The 23,741-nt window shown below is 39.0% G+C and overlaps 1 protein-coding gene across 4 annotated transcripts in view; it reads right to left on the reverse strand.

The window, feature by feature from the left end:
- The window catches only part of PCDH11X (protocadherin 11 X-linked), a 501,886-nt gene that overhangs the window by 340,189 nt on the left and 137,956 nt on the right, over nt 1–23,741 (reverse strand). For all 4 annotated transcript variants that reach the window (XM_072818012.1, XM_072818009.1, XM_072818008.1 and 1 more), the window contains exon 4: nt 20,059–20,139. In XM_072818012.1, coding sequence (XP_072674113.1) covers nt 20,059–20,139 — 81 coding nt within the window. The remainder of the gene's footprint in view (nt 1–20,058; nt 20,140–23,741) is intronic.

The raw sequence follows: 23,741 nt of genomic DNA on the forward strand, positions 1-23,741 counted from the left end.
GAAGCAGGCTCCATGCAGGGACCCCGACATGGGACTTGATCCTGGGTCTCTAGGATCATGCTCTGGACTGAAGGCGGCACTAAACCACTGAGCCACCCGGGCTGCCCACATTTCTGGATTTTTAAATTTGAAAGTTGTTGGGTTTTTTTAAATACATATTTTTTTATTTATTTGAGAGAGGGGGCATAGGGGCAGAGAGAGAGAGAGTCTCAAACAGACACCAATGCAGGACTTGAACACATGACCCTGAGATTACAACCTGAGCCAAAACCAAGAGTTTGTTACTTAACCGACTGCACCACCCATGTGGGTGAACTTTAAAGTTGTTTCAGTGCATTTTATAAAGTATGATAAATTGTATCTAATTAGGTATTTTTTTAAAGTGTCCTTAGGGTGGCCAAAAAACTATTTTTCAACAAAGTGAGATTGTAAACCTAAAGCATAATTTCACTCAGTGACTGTATCAGGTCCTAGACTACATAGTAACAGAGGCCATGGTATAATAAATAAATAAGCTTACTTAAAAATGTCCTTCTTTTTAAATTCCAATTTATTCAGAATAAATATTAAAATTTTATTTTAGACATCAATGACCAGCTTAATAAAATTGGAAAAGTTATGCTATAATTATACCCAGAAAAAACTCATGTTAACTCTGCTACTTCTCTGATATTAACAATTGATTTCAGGTTCTGTCACGAAAGTTTCAAGTCTAGAATTTTTCTCCTTTCTAGGCTGTTAATGCATTCTGACATTATAATGGATCCCTCATGAAATCACACAGTAATTTGAAAACATAACTCTCTAGGCATTAGTATTTATATTTCAGAATCACTTAGCAGAAAAAAAAAAACAAATTTAATTAACTCTTCTGTGCCAAGCAATCCTATCACTCAGTCATCTTTGGGAATTGTCTGAAAAGAAAAATGAGACCTTACTTACTTCATGAAGTAGCCTCATTTTGCCCTTATTATTTGATTGTTACTTCCATGCCTACAAGTATCATTTTTGTTGCTCCTGCTATGACTGATAACATTATTGACAATTCCTCCAGTTACAGCCTTATAACATATTTTCCTTATTCTTTTTCTTCTATCCAAATTGTACTCATCTCTGAAGGCACAGCTCAAATCTCATCTTTTCTAAAGATTCTAATACTCTAGTAGTTTACTGAGTACTACAGCAAACATCAGTTCCACCATCAGTTGTAGTCTTTAACTCATATAGTAATTAAGTCTGCAAAGCAAACTTCAGCATTTATTTAAAGCAAATTTGTGATTTTTTAAAAAGATTGTATTCATTTTTTTGAGAGAGAAAGAGGGAGGGAGAGAGAGAGATTGAGGATGAGATTGAGGATGAATGAGGGGAAAAGGGACACGCAGACTCCCCACTGAGTGGAGAGCCCAATGAGAGGCCCAATTCCAGGACCCTGAGATCATAACCTGAGCTGAAGTCAGATGTTTAACTGACTGAGCTATCCAGGCTCCCCAGATTTGTTATTTTTAAGTTACTCTTTTCTCCCCATCCAAAACATAGGTTTGTTGGAAGAAAGAATAAGTCACTAAGGTGAAAAATACAGCATGGGGAACATAGTCAATAATATTGTAATAACAATATTGTATATGGTGAAATTGTATATGGTGAAAGATGATGACTATATTTATGATGAGCATTGAATAATGTATAGAATTATTGAATCAATATGTTGTACCACTAAAACTAATATTCTGTCAATTACACTTAAATATTTTTATTTTATTTATTTATTTTTTAAAGATTTTATTCATTCATTCATGAGAGACACAGAGAGAGGCAGAGACACAGGAAGAGGGAGAAGTAAGTTCCCTGCAAGGAACCTGATGCCGGACTTGATCCTGGACCCCAGGATTACGCCCTGAGCCAAAGGCAGACACTCAACTGCTGAGCTACCCAGGCATCTCTATACTTAAATGTTTTTTGAAAGTGGTCTTTGAATATTGATACATGCCTTAACCTATGCAATGCATATCTAAAAATTATATTAATTTCCATGCTTGGGATGTCTATAAGGATTGATAAGGTCTCACATAGTGAAGGAGTTAATCACCATTTAAAAAAAAATATTTATTTATTTATTTTAGAAAGACAGCTGAGTGTGAGCATGGATTGGGGAGGAGCAGAAAGAGAGGGAGAAAGAAAATCTGAAGCAAACTCCCTGCTGAGTGCAGACCCCAAAGGGGAGCTCCATCTCACAACCCTGAGATCTGGACCTGAGCCAAAAATCAAGAGTCAGATGTTTAACTGACTGAGCCACCCAAGTGCCCCTGTTTTGTTTGTTTGTCTTTTAGGTAGGCTGTATGCCCAGCATGGAGCCCAACTAAGAACTTGAACTCACAACCTGAGTTCAAGAAAGACCTGGGCTGATATTAAGGGTCAGATGCTTAACTGACTGAGCCACTCAGGCACCTCCATTTTTTCAGTGGGCCAAAAAAATGGGCTCTTGTCAGTTCTCAGAGTGCAAACAAATCCAGATAATGCTCTTCTTACATGTCAAAAAAAAAAAAAAAAAAAAAAAAGAAGATTCAAGGAATAATAGTAGGTGCTGTTTTGGAGCTTTGCTAATATCCTAATATTGACCCAATTGTTTGACATACATTATTGAATTTAATCCTTCTAACAGCCATAAGTAGTAGGTACAGTAGTATCTCCATTTTACTCATAAGAAAACCAAAACATAGAGAAATTAAAAAGTTTGTGCATTATTATAGAATAATAAAAAGTGAACTAAGATTCAAACTTGGATGTGCACATTTACAAAGCCCATGTTTTTTAAGCACTGAGCAGGTTTACTGCTTCCTGAAAGTGAAGCTGAATTCAATAGAGAGGGAGCAAATGAAGAATTAATTCTATCAAATATGCATATAGATTGTATTAGATGGCCAAATTTTAGAGATACCCTGTAGTGTGGTCTTCCTGACTCAATCTCATTTTTTTTTTTTTTTTTTTTTTTGTAGTTCAAAATCAGTCTCTGAATCTCCTAACTGAGTATGACTTAAAACATTGGCTTCTCATTTTGAAATATTTAAAAAGGAGGAAAAAGGAACTGAGGGAAATCCTTTCTGCTAAATCCTTGTCCCATACTTAAAATAATCTTCAAAATTACTTGTTCTCAGGCTTAGTTATGCAAAAGGTTAGCAAACTCTATTGAGGCTGAAGAAGCCCCAAAGAAACAAGTAGGTCCTCATACTTCTTGGGCATTGCGTAAGATGCCAAAGGAATGAAAAGTAGTATCAGTTATGGATGTTTTCATACATGTTCTAGATATAAAAGGTTTGGATTTATGTTATAAATTTTAGATTCTATGTCTACTTCTCTTGTTTTTATATTGTCCTTTGAAGCTCTGTGCCTCTAGCAGTAAAGTGTGTGTGTGTGTGTGTGTGTGTGTGTGAGTGTGTGTGTGTATGTTATATTCTCAAAAGGTTATTTTGAATTTTGAGCTTGGGGTTCAACTATTTTTGGCACCTGAAAATCGAGAATGGTTCTTGAACTTCCATCTGTGTTTCTTATGTACTTATTCACTCAAATGGAAATTCTCAAGGTAGTCTAGTTCAATATAATTTTTTTTCTGTTGATATTGAGACAACTCTGTAAAATGGGGCCTTATTAGCTTAGGGAGAGAAAAATGAAGAAAAAAACTGCTATGTAAAACAGGCAATCCAGGTATGCCTGAGTGGCTCAGTAGTTGAGCATCTGCCTTAGGTCCAAGGCGTGGTCCCGAAGTCCCAGGTTTGAGTCCCATGTCAGGCTCCCTGTGGGGATCATGCTTCTCCCTCTGCCTGTGTCTCTGCCTCTCTGTGTGTCTCTCATTAATAAATAAATAAATATTTAAAAAAACAGGCAATATGGTTTCCAACTCTACCACCTACTACCTGTATGAGATTAGGAAATAATAACTATTACTGCTGACTGAAGATCTGCTGGATACAAAAGTCTGTGCTATTTTTTATTTTAATTTATTTTATTTTTTTTATTCTTATATACTTAATTTTTTAAATTTTTTATTGGAGTTCAATTTGCCAACGTATAGCTTAATGCCCCATGCTCATCCCATTAAGTGCCCCCCTCAGGGCCCGTCACCCAGTCACCCCACACCCCTGGCCACCGCCCCTTCCACCACCCCTAGTTCGTTCCCAGAGTTAGGAGTCTTTCATGCTCTGTCACCCTTTCTGATATTTCCCATTCATTTTTTCTCCTTTCCCTTGTATTCCCTTTCACTATTTTTTATATTCCCCAAATGAATGAGACCATATAATGTTTGTCCTTCTCCGATTGACTTATTTCACTCAGCATAATACCCTCCAGTTCCATCCACGTCGAAGCAAATGGTGGGTATTTGTCGTTTCTAATGGCTGAGTAATATTCCCTTGTATACATAAACCACATCTTCTTTATCCATTCATCTTTCTATGGACACTGAGGCTCCTTCCACAGTTTGGCTACTGTGAACATTGCTGCTATAAACATCGGGGTGCAGGTGTCCCAGCATTTCACTGCATCTGTATCTTTGGGGTAAATCCCCAGTAGTGCAAATTGTAGGGTCCTACGGCAGATCTATTTTTAACTCTTTGAGGAACCTCCACACAGATTTCCAGACTAGTTGCACCAGTTCACATCCCACCAACAGTGCAAGAGGGTTCCCCTTTCTCCACATCTTCTCCAACATTTGTGGTTTCCTGCCTTGTTAATTTTCCCCATTCTCATAGGTGTGAGGTGGTATCTCATGGTAGTTTTGATTTGTATTTCTCTGATGGCAAGTGATGCGGAGCATTTACTCATGTGCGTGTTGGCCATGTCTATATCTTCCTCTGTGAGACTTCCGTTCATGGCTTTTGACCATTTCATGTTTGGATTGTTTGTTTCTTTGCTGTTGAGTTTAATAAGTACTTTAGAGATCTTGGATACTAGTCCTTTATCTGATACATCATTTGCAAATATCTTCTCCCATTCTGTAGGTTGTCTTTTAATTTTGTTGATGGTTTCTTTTGCTGTGCAGAAAGTTCTTATCTTGAAGAAGTCCCAATAGTTCATTTTTGCTTTTGTTTCTCTTGCCTTCATGGATGAATCTTGCAAAAAGTTAGTGTGGCCAAGTTCAAAAAGAGTGTTCTTTGTGTTCTCCCCTGGGATTTTGAGGGATTCTTGTCTCACATTTTGATGTTTCATCCATTTTGAGTTTATCTTTGTGTACAGTATAAGAGAATATTCTAATTTTATTATTCTGCATGTGGATTCCCAGTTTTCCCAGCACCATTTATTGAAGAGACTGTCTTTTTTCTAGTAGATAGTCTTTCCTCCTGTGTCGAATATTAGTTGAACATAAAGTTGAGGGTCCACTTCTGGATTCTCTGTTCTGTTCCATTGATCTAAGTGTCTGTTTTTGTGTCAGTACCACACAGTCTTGATGACCATAGCTTTGTAGTACTACCTGAAATCTGGCATTGTGATGCCCCCAGCTATGGTTTTCATTTTTAATATTCCCCTGGCTATTCAAGGTCTTTTCTGATTCCACACAAATCTTAGGATAATTTGTTCCAACTCTCTGAAGAAAGTCCATGGTATTTTGATAAGGATTGCATTAAATGTGTACATTGCCCTGGGTAACATTGACATTTTCACAATATTAATTTTTCCAATCCATGAGCCTGTAATATTTTTTCCATCTCTTTGTCTCTCAGTCTCTTTCAGAAGTGTTCTGTAGTAATTAGGGTACAGATTCTTTACCTCCTTTGTTAGGTTTATTCCTAGGTATCTTATGCTTTTGGGTCCAATTGTAAATGGAATTGACTCCTTCATTTCTCTTTCTTTAGTCTCAGTGTAAGTGTATACACATGCCACTGATTTCTGGTCACTGATTTTGTATCCTGCCACACTGCCAAATTCCTGTAGGAGTTCTAGAAATCTTGGGGTTGAGTCCTTTGGGTTTTCTATGAACAATATCATGTCATCAGCAAAGAGGGAGAGTTTGATTTCTTCTTTGCCAATTGAATGCCTTTTATTTCTTTTTGTTACCTGATTGCTGAGGTTAGGACTTCTAGTACTATGTTGAATAGCAATGGTGAGATTGGACATTCCTGTCTTGTTCCTGATCTTAGGGGAAAGGCTCACAGTGCTTCCCCCTTGAGAATGACATTTGCTGTGGGCTTTTCATAGATGGTTTTTAAGATGTTGAGGACTATTCCCTCCATCCCTACACTCTGAAGAGTTTTGATCAGGAATGGATGCTGTATTTTATCAAATGCTTTCTTTGAATCTATTGAGAGGATCCTATGGTTCTCGTTTTTTTCTCTTGCTGATATGATCAATTACATTGATTGCTTTATGAGTGTTGAACCAGCCTTGCATCCCGGGGATAAATCCCACATGGTCATGGTGAATACACTTCTTAATGTATTGTTGGATCCTATTGGCTAGTATCTTTTTGAGAGTTTTTGCATCCATGTTCATCAGGGATATTGGTGTATAATTCTCCTTTTTGGTGGGGTCTTTGTCTGGTTTTGGAATTAAGGTGATGCTGGCCTCATGGAACGAGTTTGGAAGTACTCCATCTCTTTCTATCTTTCCAAACAGCTTTAGTAGAGTAGGTATGTTTTCTTCTTTAAACGTTTGATGGAATTCCCCGGGGAAGCCATCTGGCCCTGGACTTTTGTGTCTTGGGAGGTTTTTGATGATTGCTTCGATTTCCTCCCTGGTGATCTCCCTGTTCAGGCTCTCTATTTCTTCTTGTTCCAGTTTTGGTAGTTTGTGGTTTTCCAGAAATATGTCCATTTCTTCTAGATTGCCTAATTTATTGGCGTATAGGTGCTCGTAATAAGTTTTTAAAATCATTTGTATTTTTTTGGTTTTGGTGGTGATCTCTCCTTTCTTATTCATGATTTTATTAATTTGAATCTTCTCTCTCTTGTTTTTAATAAGGCTGGCTAATGGTTTATCGTTCTTATTAATTCTTTCAAAGAACGAGCTCCTGATTTTGTTGATCTGTTCCACAGTTCTTCTGGTCTCTATTTCATTGAGTTCTTTTCGAATCTTTATTAACTCTCTTCTACTTCTGGGTGTAGGATCTATTTGCTGTTTTTTCTCCAGCTCCTTTAGGTGCAAGGTTAGCTTTTGTATTTGAGTTCTCTCCAGTTTTTGGATGGATGCTTGCATTGTGATGTATTTCCCCATCAGGACTGCTTTTGCTGCATCCCAAAGATTTTGAATGGTTGTATCTTCATTCTCATTAGTTTCCATGAATCTTTTTAATTCTTCCTTAATTTCCCAGTTGACCCTTTCATCTTTTTATTTTTTTGACCTTTTCATCTTTTATCAGGATGGTCCTTAACCTCCACGTGTTTGAAATCCTTCCATACTTTTTCTTGTGATTTAGTTCTAATTTAAAAGTATTTTGGTCTGAAAATATGCAGGGGTCGATCCCAATCTTTTGGTATGGGTTAAGACCTGATTTATGACCCAGTATGTGTTCTATTCTGGAGAAAGTTCCACGTGCAGTTGAGAAGAATGTGTATTCAGTTGCATTTGGATGTAAAGTTCTGTAAATATCTGTGAAATCCATCTGGTCCAATGTATCATTTAAAGTTCTTGTTTCTTTGGAGATGAAGACATGTCCATTTTAGAATGCGCTACATTCAAGTCAACAAGTATAAGTGTATTATTATCTAAGTGTGTCATAACTTTGGTTATTAATTGATTGATATCCTTGGCAGCTCCCACATTTGGGACAAGAATATTGATGATTGTTAAGTCCTCTTGTTGGATAGATCCTTTAAGTATGATATAGTGTCCCTCTTCATCAATCACTACAGTCTTCGGGATAAACTTTAGTTTATCTGATATAAGGATTGCTACCCCTGCTTTTTGTGAGGACCATTTGAATGGTATACGGTTCTCATACCTTTTATTTTCAGGCTGTAGGTGTCCTTCTGTCTAAAATGAGTCTCTTGTAGACAGGAAATAGATGGGTCTTGCTTTTTTATCCAGTCTGAAACCCTGTGCCTTTTGATGGGGTCATTGAGCCCATTCACGTTCAGAGTCACTATTGAAATATATGAGTTTAGTGTCATCATGATACCTATTCAGTCCCTGGTTTTGTGGATTGTTCCCTTGGAATTCATCTTTCTATTACAGAATCCCCCTTAAAATCTCTTGCCGAGCTGGTTTGGTGTCACTTATTCATCCAGTTTCTGCCTATCTTGGAAGCTCTTTATCTCTCCTTCCATTCTGAATGAGAGCCTTGCTGGATAAAGTATTCTTGGCTGCATGTTCTTCTCATTTAGGTCCCGGAATATATTCTGCCAGCCCTTTCTGGCCTGCCAGGTCTCTGTGGAGAGGTCTGCTGTTAATCTAATATTTCTCCCCATAAAAGTTAGAGATTTCTTGTCTCTTGCTACTTTAGGCATCTTCTATTCATTTTCGGAATTTGCAAGTTTCACTATTAAATGTCGAGGTGTTGAGCGGTTTTTAGTGATTTTAGGGGCAGATCTCTCTATCTCCTGGATCTGAATGCCTATTTCCCTTCCCAGACTAGGAAAGTTCTCAGCTATGATTTGTCCAAATACATATTCTGGACCTCTGTGCCTTTCAGCCTCCTCGGGAACCCCAATTAAACGTAGATTTTTCCATCTGAGGCTGTCATTTATTTCCCTTAACCTAACCTTATGATCTTTTCATTGTTTTTCCTATTTTTTCCTCAGTTTCCCTCCTTGCCATCAACTTGTCTTCTATGTCACTCACTCGTTCTTCTACCTCATTAACCCTCGTCTCTAGGACCTCCAGTTTGGATTGCATCTCATTTAATTGATTTTTAATTTTGGCTTGATTAGATCTAAATTCTGCAGTCATGAAGTCTCTTGAATCCTTTGTGTTTTATAGAGACACTCGTAGCTTTATAATTGTGCTTCTAAATTGGCTTTCTGACATTGAATTGTAATCCAAATTTTGTAACTCTGTGGAGAGAAGACTGTTTCTGATTCTTTCTTTTGAAGTGAGTTTTTCCTTCTAGTCATTTTGCTCAGTGCATAGTGGCCAAAACAAGTTGTACTGGAAAAAGGAGGAAAAGAGAGAAGAGAAAAAAGAAAAACAGAAGAAGAAGAAAAAAAAAGAAGAAAAAAAGGGGTGGGAAGAAAACAGAAAACAAAAAACATGGGGGAGCATCCTTTGATTCTGTGTACTATAAATCCCTCGACTTTCCTTTTCCAGTGGTGCTTGGTCAATACCTTGCTTTTCCCGTCCCTCTAGCTGGTCTTCTGGGGGAGGGGCCTGCTGTGCTGATTCTCAGGTGTGTGCACCTGGGGGAGCTTCTCAGCCCCCTGCCTGGTGATCTGTTCAGTGGGATTTGTTTATCCTGTGAGGCCCTAGGAAGAAGAACAGTGGCAGCAGCCAGCTCTCCAGTTCTGGAGTCAGCTCCCATAGTCACTAGTCAGCTCCCAGTCTGCAGGGGCCTGGTTGCTCCGGGGGCGGGAGTGCTGATCTGCATAGCTCCAGGCACCCTGCGGCAGGAGCATCCTTGCTGTCCTGTGTTCTCCCAGCCTCTGCCTGTACCAGGGGAGCGCTGGATCTTGGGATGTGTCCCCCAGCACCCTGGGCTCCGGGGCCTGCACTGCTGGAATCGTATTCCCGGCGGCTGCGCAGTCCCCTCTGCGGAGCAGCCGCTGGAGGTGCCGCCCAAGCTGCTACTCGGCCCCACTGGGTGCCCGCTCCAGGCCTTTAGGGAGCTTGTCTGGTGTGTGCAGTGCACTCTCCCCCAGGGCACAGGTCCTCTGTTAGTGCCCCTGGGAGCCTGGGGGCATCCCTGCTTCTCCTGGGATCCCGCTCCAACTCCCTACAAGCACCTTTCTGTCTGAGAAAATTGATGAAGCTCCTACTTCTCTGGAAGAGGCTTTCCTGTCCTGGTGGCTCTTGCCGCACAGCCTTAGCCCGACTCCTTGCTGGGGCCTCTCCCTCTTGTATGCCTTTTGTTTCTTTATTTCTTTTTTCCCCAGTCTTCTTACCTTGATAGCAGTGCGAACTCGTCTCACTGTAGCATTCCAGCTGTTCTCTCTTTAAATCTCAAGCCGAATTCGTAGGTTTTCAGGATGATTTGAAAGTTATCTAGGTCATTTGGTGGGGACAGGTGACTTGGGGACCCTAGTCTTCCGCCATTTTGCCCCCCTGTGCTTTTTTTTAAAAAAACAATTTTATTTATTTGATAGAGAGAGAGACCATGCACACAAGAAGAGAGGGAGGGTGAAGCTCACTCCTCGCTGAGCAGGGAGCCTGATGGAGGGCTCAATCCCAGGACCCTGAGATCATGACCTGAACTGAAGGCAGCTGCTTAACTGACTGAGCCACACAATCACTCCAAAGCCCTGTGCTTTTCTTTTTTCTTCTTTTTTTTTTTGATATTTCAATTTTAACAAAGAAACCATTGATCATAACCTCACTCTCTCACTCTCATCATTCTAATATTTGAATTTCACCTCTAATGCCATGACCAACCAGAAATCTTTCCTGATTTCCATTTCCAGTTAAATTAGTGTTTTCCCTCATTTTTAAAATTTACACTTTTTAGTAAAATATTTTTAACTGTGGCAAAAAAAACACACAGCCTGAAGTTTAGTATTTAATTGTTTTAAATGTACAGCTTATAGTAATAAGTATCTTCATATTGCTATGAAACATCACCACAATCCAAACTCTTTATCTTGAAAAAAACAATCTTTTTATCTTACAAATCTCAGCTCTATACTCATTTAAAAAATAAATCTATATTCTTCCCTTTTCCTCAGTGCCTGTCAGGTATCATTCTACTTTCTGTCTCTAAATTTGAGAACTATTAATTATAAAAGTAGAATCATACAATATTTGTCTTTATGTAACTATTCTAATTTACATAAAGTAATATCCTTAAGTTTAATCTGTGTTGTAGCATATGTCAGAATTTTCTCCCATCTCAAAATTGAATAATATCCTATTGAATATGCATATCACATATTGCTGATCTATTTATCCAATGGATATGTGGGTTATTTACATGAGTTACCTATTTTGGATAGTGCTACTATAAACATGAGTATACAAGTAACATTTTGAGTGAATCCTGCTCCCAATTCTTTTGAGTATATACATAAAGTGGAATTGCTGGATGATATGGTGATTTTATTTTATTTTACTTTATCTTATTTTAAATATTTATTTATTTTAGAAGGGGGAAGGATCAAAGGGAGATGAAGAAAGTCTTCAGACTCCCCATTGAGCACAGAGCCTGACACTCTCTTCTGCCTTGTTTATACTCTCTTTTAGAGCCTCCATTTGGGATTGCATCTCAGTAATAGCATTTTTAATTTTAGTTTGGGTAGATTTTAGTTATTTTATTTCTATAGTTAAGGATTCTTTAGTGTCTTCTATAAAAATTTTCCTTATCCATTCATGTATTTTTTATTTCAATTCAAATTGCCAACATATAACACCCACATGCCCTCCTTAGTACATAACACCCAGTTATCTCATTCCACCCCCTCTTTAGCAGACAATAATGTATATTTATGCCCCGATGTGGGAGCTGCCAAGTATATCAATCAATTAACAACCAAAGTTAACACATACTTAGATAATAATACATTTATACGTGGTGACTTGAATGTAGTGCTTTCTACAATGGACAGGTCTTCTAAGCACAACATCTCCAAAGAAAGAAGAACTTTAAATGATACACTGGACCAGATGGATTTCACAGATATTTACAGAACTTTACATCCAAACACAACTGAATACACATTCTTCTCAAGTGCACATGGAACCTTCTCCAGAATAGACCACATAACGGATCATAAATCAGGTCTTAACCGATACCAAAGACTGGGATCATCCCCTGCATATTTTTAGACCATAATGCTTTGAAATTAGAACCAAATCACAAGAGGAGTTTGGAAGGATTTCAAACACGTGGAGGTAAAGGACCATCCTGCTAAAAGATGAAAGGGTCAAGCAGGAAATTAGGGAAGAATTAAAAAGATTCATGGAAACTAATGAGAATGAAGATACAACCGTTCAAAATCTTTGGAATACAGCAAAAGCAGTCCTGAGGGGGACATACATCACAATACAAGCATCCATCCAAAAACTGGAAAGAACTCAAATACAAAAGCTAAACTTGCACCTAAAGAAGATGGAAAAAAAAAAAAAAACAGCAAATGGATCCGACACCCAGCAGAAGAAGAGAATTAATAAAGATTCGAGGAGAAATCAATTAAATAGAGACCAGAAGAACTGTGGAACAGATTACCAAATCCCGGACTTGGTTGTTTGAAAGAATTAATAAGATAGATAAACCATTAGTCAGTTTTATTAAAAAGAAAAGAAAAAAACTCAAATTTATAAAATCATGAATAAGAAAGGAGAGATCACCACCAATACCAAGGAAATACAAATGATCTTAAAAACTTATTATGAGCAGCTTTACGCCAAAAGTTTAGGCAATCTGGAAGAAATGCACGCATTTCTGGAAAACCACGAACTACCAAAACTGGAACAAGAATAAATAGAAAACTGGAACAGGCTGATAACCAGGGAGGAAATTGAGGCAGTTATCAAAAACCTCCTAAGACACAAAAGTCCAGGGCCAGATGGCTTCCCAGGGGAATTCTATCAAAGGTTTAAAGAAGAAACCATACCTATTCTACTAAAGCTGTTAGGAAAGATAGAAAGTGATGGAATACTTCCAAACTCATTCTATGAGGCAGCATCACCTTCATTCCAAAACCAGACAAAGACCCCACTAAAAAGGAGAATTATAGACCAATATCCCCGATGAACATGGATGCAAAAATTCTCAATAAGATACTAGCAAATAGGATACAACAAGAAGATTATTCACCATGACCAAGTGGGATTTATCCCCGGGATGCAAGGCTGGTTCAACACTCATAAAGCAATCAATGTGATTGATCATATCAGCAAGAGAAAAACCAAGAACCATAGGATCCTCTCAATAGATGCAGAGAAAGCATTTGACAAAATACAGCATCCATTCTTGATCAAACCTCTTCAGAATGCAGGGATAGAGGGAACATTTCTCTGCATCTTAAAAGCCATCTACGAAAAGCCCACAGCAAATATCATTCTCAATGGGGAAGCACTGGGAGCCTTTCCCCTAAGATCAGGAACAAGACAGGGATTTCCACTCTCACCACTGGTGTTCAACATAGTACTAGAAGTCCTAGTCTCAGCAATCAGGTAACAGAAATAAATAAAAGGCATTCAAATTGGCAAAGAAGACGTCAAACTCTCCCTCTTGGCAGATGACATGATACTGTCCATAGAAAACCCGAAGACTCCACCCCAAGATTGCTAGAACTCATACAGCAATTTGGCAGTGTGGCAGGATACAAAATCAATGCCCAGAAGTCAGTGGCATTTCTATACACTAAAAATGAGACTGAAGAAAGAGAAATTAAGGAGTCCATCCCATTTATAATTGCACGCAAAAGCATAAGATACCTAGGAATAAACCTAAGCAAAGAGGTAAAGGATCTATATCCTAAAAACCATAGAACGCTTCTGAAAGAAATTTAGGAAGACAAAAAGAGATGGGAAAATATTCCATGCTCATGGCCTGGAAGAATTAATATTGTGAAAATGTCTATGCCACCTAGGGCAATTTACACATTTCATGCAATCCCTATCAAAATACCATGCACTTTCTTCAGAGAGTTGGAAGAAATCATCTTAATATTTGTGTGGAATCAGAGAAGCCCCGGAATAGCCAGGGAAATATTAAAAAAGAAAACCATAGCTGGGGGCATCACAATGCCAGATTTCAGCTGGTACTACAACGCTGTGGTCATCAAGACAGTGTGGTTCTGGCACAAAAACAGACTCATAGATCAATGGAAGAGAATAGAGAATCCAGAAGTGGACCCTCAACTTTATGGTCAACTAATATTCGACAAAGGAGGAAAGACTATCCACTGGAAAAAAGACAGTCTCTTCAATAAATGGTGCTGGGAAAATTGGTCATCCACATGCAGAAGAATGAAACTAGAACTCTCTTTCACCATACACAAAAATAAACTCAAAATGGATGAAAGATATAAATGTGAGACAAGAGTCCATCAAAATCCTAGAGAAGAACACAGGCAACACCTTCTTTGAACTTGGCCACAGTAGCTTCTTGCCAGATACATGAAGGCAAGAGAAACAAAAGCAAAAATGAATTATTGAGACTTCATCAAGATAAGAAGCTTCTGCACAGCTAAAGAAACCGTCAACAAAACTAAAAGTCAACCTACAGAATGGGAGTACATATTTGCAAATGACATATCAGATAAAGGGCTAGTATCCAAGATCTATAAAGATCTTCTTAAACTCAACAGCAAGGAAACAAACAGTCTAAACACGAAATGGGCAAAAGACATGAACAGAAATCTCACAGAGGATGACGTAGTCATGTCCAAGAAGCACATGAGAAAGTGCTCTGCATCACTTGCCATCAGGGAAATACAAATCAAAACCACAATGAGATACCACCTCACACCAGTGAGAATGGGGAAAATTAACAAGGCGGGAAACCACAAATGTTGGAGAGGATGTAGAGAAAGGGGAACCCTCTTGCACTGTTGGTGGGAAAGTGAACTGGTGCAGCCACTCTGGAAAACTGTGTGGAGGTTCCTCAAAGAGTTAAAAATAGATGTGCCCTACGACCCAACCATAGCACTGCTGGGGATTTACCCCAAATGTACAGATGCAATGAGACCCCGGGACACCTACACCCGAATGTTTCTAGCAGCAATGTCCACAATATCCAAACTGTGGAAGGAGCCTCGGAGTCCATCGAAAGAGAAATGGATAAAGAAGATGTGGTATATGTATACAATGGAATATTACTCAGCCATTAGAAATGACAAATACCCACCATTTGCTTCAATGTGGATGGAACTGGAGGGTATTATGCTGAGTGAAATAAGTCAATCATAGGACAAACATTATATGTTCTCATTCATTTGGTGATATAAAAGATAGTGATAGGGAATAAAGGGGAAAGGAGAGAACATGAGTGGCAATTATCAGCAGGGAGACAGAACATGAAAGACTCCTAACTGTGGGAAACGAATAAGGGGTGGTGGAAAGGGAGGTGGGCGGGGGTGGGGTTGACTGGGTGACGGGCTTTGAGGGGGCACTTGGTGGGATGAGCACTGGGTGTTATGCTATATGTTGGTAAATTGAACTCCAATAAATAAAAATAAAAAATAAAAAAATGAGTTTTAATGGAAAAAGGAAAAAAACGGGGGACCCTCTAGTTGTATATACTATTTTCCCTTGGTCCTGGATCTTTCCAGCCCTGCTTGGTCAAGAATTTACTCTTCCCCTGTCCTTCCAGCTGGTCTTCTGGGGGAGGGGCCTGCTGTGCTGATTCTGAGGTATGAGTACCTGAGGGAGATGTCCCGCCCCCTGCCGGGTGCTGGGCTCAATGGGAGCTGTTTGTCCTGGGAGGCATTTGCTCTGTAGATTCCCCGCCTTTTTCTGGCACATCGTGAAACAAGGAGGAAAACCATCAATGGTGCAGCCAGTATTCTAGCTCTGGACTCGAGCTCCCCATAAGTAACCAATGCAGTCTCCCTGTCCGCTCTGGCCTAGGTGCTTCAGCGGCCCATACTGGTGAACTAAAGTGCACAGCTTGTACTTCCGGGGGCGCCCAGCGACAGGAGAGTTCTTGCTTTCCTGTTCCCTCCCCACTTCTGCCTGTCCCAGGAGGAACACAGGATCTCCACTTGGACGCCCTGGGCTCTGTACCCCTGGACCCGCACTCCCCAATGCCATCTCTCCAGAAGGGAAAGGGGTACGGCCACCTCTGTCTGGAGCTGGCCCACCTAACTTAGTGGCTTATTCCAAATGCTCTGGAGGGTTGTGGTACTCCAGCCCTTTACCAATATCAGACTGCGGTTTGTGGTGAGCTTTCCCCTGGGCTCCCCTCCTCTAATAGTGACTCTGGGAATCACTGCCCCTTCTGCAATTCTGCCCAATTTCCCTGCTAAGCACTTTTCCACCTAGGAAAATCTGGCACATATTTATAAAGTTCCTGCTTCTCTAGGGCTGGGCTTTCCTGTCCCAGAGGCTTTCTCTGCCCTGCTTTAGCTGGGCTATTTGGGGTGCCCCTCCCCCACTTTATCCTTTTTTATTTATTTATTTTTTTCCTTCCTACCTTGTTAGTAATGAAAACTTTTTTGTCTGTAGCATTCCAGCTGTTCTCTCTTTAAATCTCAGGTCGAATTCGTAGGTGTTCAAGATTTTCTGAAAGTTACCTAGGTAAGTTGGTGGGACCAGGTGAGTTGAGGACCCCCTACTCTTCTGCCATCTTGCCCCTCCTCCATATAAATATATATACCCCTTCTTCTTTATCATCAGATAAAGATACTCACTTTATCATCAGTAAATGTAAGTATTATACCTTACTTTATCATCAGTAGATGGGTGTTTTGGTTCTTTCTACATCCTTCCCAACTCCTAATGTTTCCTGTGTTGCTAATTTTAGCCATTCTGACAGGTGTGAGATGGTATCTCATCATGGTTTTGATTTGTATTTTCCTGATTATAATTCATGTTGATCATCTTTCCATGTGTTTATTAGACATCTGTATGTTTCCTTTGGAATAATGTCTATTCATATATTCTGCCCATTTTTTAACCACTATTGTTTTCTGTGTCTTGAGTTTGATAAGTTCTTTACAGATTTTGGATACTAATCCTGCATTAGATATGTTATTTGAAAATATACTTTCCCATTCTAAAGGTTGCCTTTTTGTTTTGTTGACTGTTTCATTCGCTGTGCAGATAATTTTTATCTTGATGAAGTCCCAATAGTTTAATTTTGCTTTAGGATTTCTTGCCTCAAGAGACATATTTAGTAAGAAGTTGCTAAGTCTGATGTTAAAGAGGTTATTGCCTGTGTTTTCCTCTAAGATTTTGAGGTATTCAGGTCTCCCATTTAGGGATTTCATCCATTTTGAATTTATTTTTTTGTGTATGGTTTAAGAAAGTGGTCTAGTTTCATTCTTTTGCAGGTTGCTGTGCAGTTTTCCCAACATCATTTGTTGAAAAGCCTGTCTTTTTTACCATTAGCTATTTTTCCCTTGACTATTGCTTTTTAAGTCTTGCAAATAAATATCTTGCCAAATGAAATACTTTAGAATGAGTCATAAATGATTATTTATAAAATAACATTCCTTCATATTTTCCAAGGCAAGCACAAAGTTTATAAAAAATAGCGTTGAAAAGTCCCTATCTGTATCAAATGCATAGTAATACTATACATTCTAATCTACCAGTGTATGACATATTTTAATTTTATTATATAAGAGTATAAGGACACTTTTTTTTTTTTTAGAGAACCATGTAGGTACGTATATATTTGCCAACGGTAGAGAACAGGAGGTTTCCACATCTTCCACCACAACCAACAACACACGAATGCCCGTTCTTGGAAAACCACGCTTGTTTGTGTGGTTGGGTTCCCTCTCCAGAGGTTTCCCAAAATGAGAAGGCTGGTTTCAGGGGGAAGTCCTTAAATATGTGTATGTCTTTCTAAAGAAGAGAGAAAAAGGGAAGGGAGGAGGAGAAGCGTATTTTCATGTGGTGCACGGCAGAAAAGATGGGACTGGCTTTGGGCAGGGACGTGATCCCACTGGAAAGGCGTGAAGGGGAACTCCGGAAAGAACAGGGGTTTTGAGGTTGGGACATGAAAACACAACAGCCAGGAAGGTCATGCGTCCACAGTCCACTGAAATCCCTTGTAGCACATTACAATCAGTTAAGGGCAAAACAAATACTTAAAAACCTTACCTAACTTAAACAGCCTCAAGCAAAAAGCATGTACTATATAAAGAATAATTGTGTCTCTAACAAGATTTTAAGTTCCAAATGAAAACATCAGCAATTGGCCAGAAATTAGTACAGTTAGTTACATTGCACTCCATTTAGTAGAATGCAATAAAACATAATTGATTGATAAAAATACATATATATTGCTAACAGAGCATCTTCTTATTCATAGAGAAAGAGTGTTACATAATATCCAATTCCATCTGACTTCTATTCATCCCTGTCATACTCTGTGTCACGCTGGTTATTTAGTTTTTTGAAACTTAAAGTATTTTTAAAAAATGTTGTCTTTTTCCTCAAAATAGCTATTCTAGGGGCATCTGGGTGGCTCAGTGCTTTGGCTGGGGTCATGATCCCAGAGTCCTGGGATTGAGTCCTGTGTCAGGCTCCCTGCAGGGAGCCTGCTTCTCCCTCTGCCTATGTCTTTGCCTTTTTCTCTGTGTCTCTCATGAATAAATAAATAAAATCTTCAAAAATCTCCAGGTATTCTGAAGACTGTAGTAGATACTTTTTTTTTACCTTCCTGAAAACACTTTCAAATAAAGCAGAACAATTATATATAGCAAATACCTTCAAAATTTAAGAGACTTCAATAGATTCTTAATTGAGGGTACAAATATAGATCATATTACCTATATTTCACATCCTTATCCATTTTCTTTAGACTTAATCATAGGTACAAGGTTTGAAAATCAGTTTGAAAATTGGGAAAACTTCACTAATTCAGAATTGAGTAATTTAAAACTTACAACAATTTGGACAGCTCCCAGTTGTAATGTTCCTTTATTTCATTAATCATTTTCCCCCACATTTAATATGTTAACTTTGTAAGTCTTCCCCAAGAACATAAATTAACTCTGTAAAATATTGTAGAATGTTATTTTACAGAACACATGATTTTCATGTATTTCAGAAACACACATGACAATAAATAATAAACAAATGTTACTTTCTTTTCATTATGATGAGGGGTAGAAGCAGAAAAATGTTCACCTTTAGCCCGGAAGGCTGATCTATAGCTTGCATAGTTTTGATAAGTATCAAATAAGTGCTAGTTGCTATATTCTTAAAGGGTTTCATGATGGCCTGTATATCTCACTGATAGTGAATATTGAACTGAATGATAAGCACCAGAAAAATCTTGGAAAAGTAGTTTTATGTGTAGAAATCTGAAGAGGACATTTATGATCTAATGCTCTTTGTGTGTCACCTCCCAGTCAAGCACTAAACATACAACCACCAGTTTCGTACAGAATAAGGTCAGCTCTTTTGCCCATGAGACCTGTCCCTGTGTTCCTTGAATAAACTTACTAAGTTGCACTGTAAAAGATCTCAAGAATTCTTTCTTGACTGTCATAGTCAATGGTCCTGCAACAATTCCATTGGTTTTTTTAAACATTGTACTTAAGCATTATTTTTCTACATCTTCTAAATTTATATGCTTTGTAAAAATGAAAACATATGAAAATAACTTGCTAGAGATCAATTTATGGTTATTAATTTGGCACCCAAAGGGTCATATTCAGAATCCTTACTTTATTAAAAGTAGTAAGTTAACCGGTCACAAAATAACAAATAGTGTAAAAATATTTAGATATTGGTCTGCTTACTCCATTTTTGCAGTTCCCTTCAGGGTCTCTACTTAGGAAAAAAGTGTGATTGGATTTGTTAGTCAAATTTTGAGCTGTCATGATCGAAATGAGTAAAAGTGTTTTGTTTTGTTTTGTTTTCAAAGTATTTTATAACTTAATTTTAAAAAATCAAACTGGTTTCCACCTGAACTGATTTTAGTGAGATTTTACTAAAATTTGCTTAATGAGCATAAAAACAAATTTCCCTATATTATATCATATTATAAAACAGTAGTTGTCTTTTTTTTCAATTCATAATTTCAGAAGTAGACTTAACAATGAGTGGAATAGTCATTTAGAAGATACTTTTAAGGAATGCTTATATCTTATTCAACAAATAAACTAACTCCACTAATATTAGCAAACAACACTAGGGAGAAACATGTATTCACTGTCATATTTTTACACTAGAGTCTGGTACAAAACCATTAAAGAAACTTCATAGAACACACATTAAGAAACAGAACTTAAGAATATCTCTTACATTCATAAAACCAATTAAAGGGAATAGAAAGGAAATATGAAGTGTTTTTTTTCATACCTGTGGTTGGGGATGAATCCAGATCTCCACAGTTGTTGATTCTTTCATGGGAGTGTGAGATCCTACAGCCTCCTTCATTGCCTTAGAAGGAAAAAAATTTATATATATATATATATATATATATATAAGTATTTTTTCATTGGTTTGTTAAAAATGAAAAATGTAGTGGATTGCACACATGCCTGAAATATGGGTAAATAAGATAGTGCCTGTATAAATCTCTCTTTCTACATATCAGAATAATTGAAGAGTTGGAATATGACAGGAAAAACTGTAGGTACTAGGAATAGAAACAGGAAATTTTCTCATGGAGCTTAAATTTCACTGTTACTTAAGTGTTCCATTTAACATATGAATGGAAATGTGGAGGACAATTTATAATATTCAAATAGATGAAATTTAAGGTGGATATATTTTCATTCCAATGCTATTATAACTCATTGACTTCAACAGCTTGTATTTATGAATGATCTGAAATGAAAACCTGTCCTGTATTTGCCAGCATATCACAAATTTGCTGCCTACCATAAAAATATATTTATTAAGTGCCAAGAAATTTCTGAACCAGTACACAGATACTAATCTACCAACCCCACAAAACATGAGAGACTCCTAAATCTGGGAAACGAAGAAGAGGTAGTGGAAGGGGAAGCAGGTGGGGGGGGGGGGTGACTGGGTGACAGGTGACTGAGGGGGACACTTGACAGGATGAGCACTGGGTGTTATACTAGGAAAATCAAAGTATTTCTTCACTTTGGTTATTAATTGATTTAAATATTTGGGAGCTCCCACATTTGGGGCATATATATTAAGGATTTTTAAGTCCTCTTGTTGGATAGATCCTTTAAGTATGATATAGTGTCCTTCTTCATCTCTCACTACAGTCTTCGGAGTAAATTTTAGTTTATCTGATATAAGGATGGCTACCCCTGCTTTCTTTTGAGGACCATTCGAATGGTAAATGGTTCTCCAACCTTTTCTTTTCAGGCTGTAGGTGTCCTTCTATCTATAATGAGTCTCTTGTAGACAGCAAATAGATGGGTCATGCTTTTTTATCCAGTCTGAAACCCTGTGCCTTTTGATGGGGTCATTAAGCCCGTTCACGTTCAGAGTTACTATTGACAGATAGGAGTTTAGTGTCATCCTGATATCTATTCAGTCTTTTTTTTTTTTTTTTTTGTGGATTGTTCCACTGGACTTCTTCTTAAAGGGGTATTTTAAGATTCCCCCTTAAAATTTCTTGCAGAGCTGGTTTGGAGGTCACATATTCTTTCAGTTCCTGCCTATCTTGCAAGCTCTTTATCTCTCCTTCCATTCTGAATGAGAGCCTGCTGGATAAAGTCTTCTTGGTTGCATGTTCTTCTCATTTACGACCCTGAATATATCCTGTCAGCCCTTTCTGGCCTGCCAGGTCTCTGTGGAGAGGTCTCCTGTTACCCTAATACTCCTCCGCCTAAAAGTCAGGGATTTCTTGTCTCTTGCTGCTTTAAGGATCTTCTCTTTATCTTTGGAATTTGCAAGCTTCACTATTAAATGTCGAGGTGTTGAACGGTTTTTATTGATCTTAGGGGGGGATCTTTCTATTTACTGGATCTGAATGGCTGTTTCCCTTCCCAGATTAGGAAAGTTTTCAGCTAGGATTTGTTCAAATACATATTCTGGACCTCTGTCCCTTTTGTCGCCCTTGGGAACCCCAATTAAAAGTAGGTTTTTCTTACTCTGGCTGTCGTTTATTTCTCTTAATCTAACCTCATGGTCTTTAAATTGTGTCTCTTTTTTCCTCAGTTTCCCTCATTGCCATCAACTTGTCTTCTATATCACTCACTCATTCTTCCACCTCATTAACCCTGGTCGTTAGCACTTCTAGTTTTGATTGCATCTCATTCAATTGATTTTTAATTTCTGCCTGATAAGATCTAAACTCTGGAGTCATGAAGTCTCTTGAGTCCTTTATGCTTTTTTCTAGAGCCACCAGTAGCTGTATAATAGTGCTTCTGAACTGGCTTTCTGACATTGAATTGTAATCCAGATTTTGTAACTCTGTGGGAGAGAGGACTATTTCTGATTCTTTCTTTTGAGGTGAGGTTTTCCTTCTAGTCATTTTGCTCAGTGCAGAGTGGTGAAAAACAAGTTGTATTGGGAAAAGGAGAAAAAGAGAGGAGAGAAAGAAGGAAAGAAAAGAGAAGAAGAAAAAAGGAAGAAACAAAGAAAAAAGAAGAAAGAAAGAAAAAGAAAAAAAGGGGAAAAAAGGGTGGGTGAGGCAAAGAGAAACAAAAAGCAAAGAAAAAATAAAACACGGGGGAGTATCTTCTGATTCTGTATACTTTAATCTCTTGACTTTCCCTAGAACATGTCTGTCTAGTTGGTCTTCTAGGGGAGGGGTCTGTTGTGGTGATTTTCAGGTGTTAGCACTTGGGGGAGCTGCTCTGCCCCCTGCCTGGTACAGGAATCAATGGGGGTGGTTTACCCTGTGTTGTCCCAGAAGGAACAACTCCAGAGGCGGCAGCCAGCTCTGGAGCCCTGGATTCAGCTCCCGCAGTAACTACTGAGCTCTCCATCTGCAGGGCCTGGATGCTCCGGGGAGGGGCCGCTGATCTGCTCAGCTCCGGGCAGGAGTGTCCTTGCTGTCCTGGGCCCTCCAAGCTTGTGCGTGTCCCGGGGGAAGGCTGGATCCTGGGCTGTGTCCCCGGCGCCCACTGCTCCCGGGCCTGGCTGTTGGATTTGACCTCCGGGTGGCTCAGCCGCCTCTCCGTGGAGCTGCTGCCCGAGCCCCTCCAGCTGCTCCCAGGTCAATGCCTGCGCGCACTGCAGTCCTTTAGGGAGCTCGGCACACTCTCCCTGGTGCGCAGGTGTCTGTTAGTGTCTCAGGGAGCCTGAGGGCATCCCTGCCCTCCTGGGGTCCTGCTCTAACTCCCTGCAAGCGCCTTTCTGTACGGGAAGATTGGTGAAGCTCTTGCTTCTCCAGGCAGGGCTCTCCTGTCCTGGGGACACTCACCCCGGCCTTAGCCCGGCTCCTCGCGGGGCCCCTCCCCCTTGGATGCCTGTTGATTCTTTAATTATTTTTTCCCCCGTCTTCCTACCTTGATAGCAGTGCGAACTCTTCTCACTGTAGTATTCCAGCTGTTCTCTCTTTAAATCTCATGCCGAATTCATAGATTTTCAGGATGATTTGAAGGTTATCTAGGTAGTTTGTTGGGGACAGGTGATTTGGGGATCCTACTCTTCTGCCATCTTGCCCCTCCTCCACGAGTTAATTTTTTTTAAATTTTTATTTATTTATGATAGTCACAGAGAGAGAGAGAGAGAGAGAGAGAGAGGCAGAGACACAGGCAGAGGGAGAAGCAGCCTCCATGCACCAGGAGCCCGACGTGGGATTCGATCCCAGGTCTTCAGGATCGCGCCCTGGGCCAAAGGCAGGCGCTAAACCATTCCGCTACCCAGGGATCCCCTCCACGAGTTAATTTTAAGGAGCAAATTATTCAAAGCAACAAATTCGGTAATTTAATGCTAGAGAAATAAAATAGATGTGTCACTATTTAGATATGACTCTATAGCTTTATATAACTTCTTGCAAGATACATCCACTAAGGCAAAAGAAACAATACCAAGAATGAACTATTGGGGCTTCATCAAGATAAAAAGCTTTTGCACAGCAAAGGATACAGTCAACAAAACTAAAAGAC

The sequence above is a fragment of the Canis lupus genome, chromosome X (assembly GCF_048164855.1).
Source record: "Canis lupus baileyi chromosome X, mCanLup2.hap1, whole genome shotgun sequence".
Taxonomy (NCBI): Eukaryota; Metazoa; Chordata; class Mammalia; order Carnivora; family Canidae; genus Canis; species Canis lupus.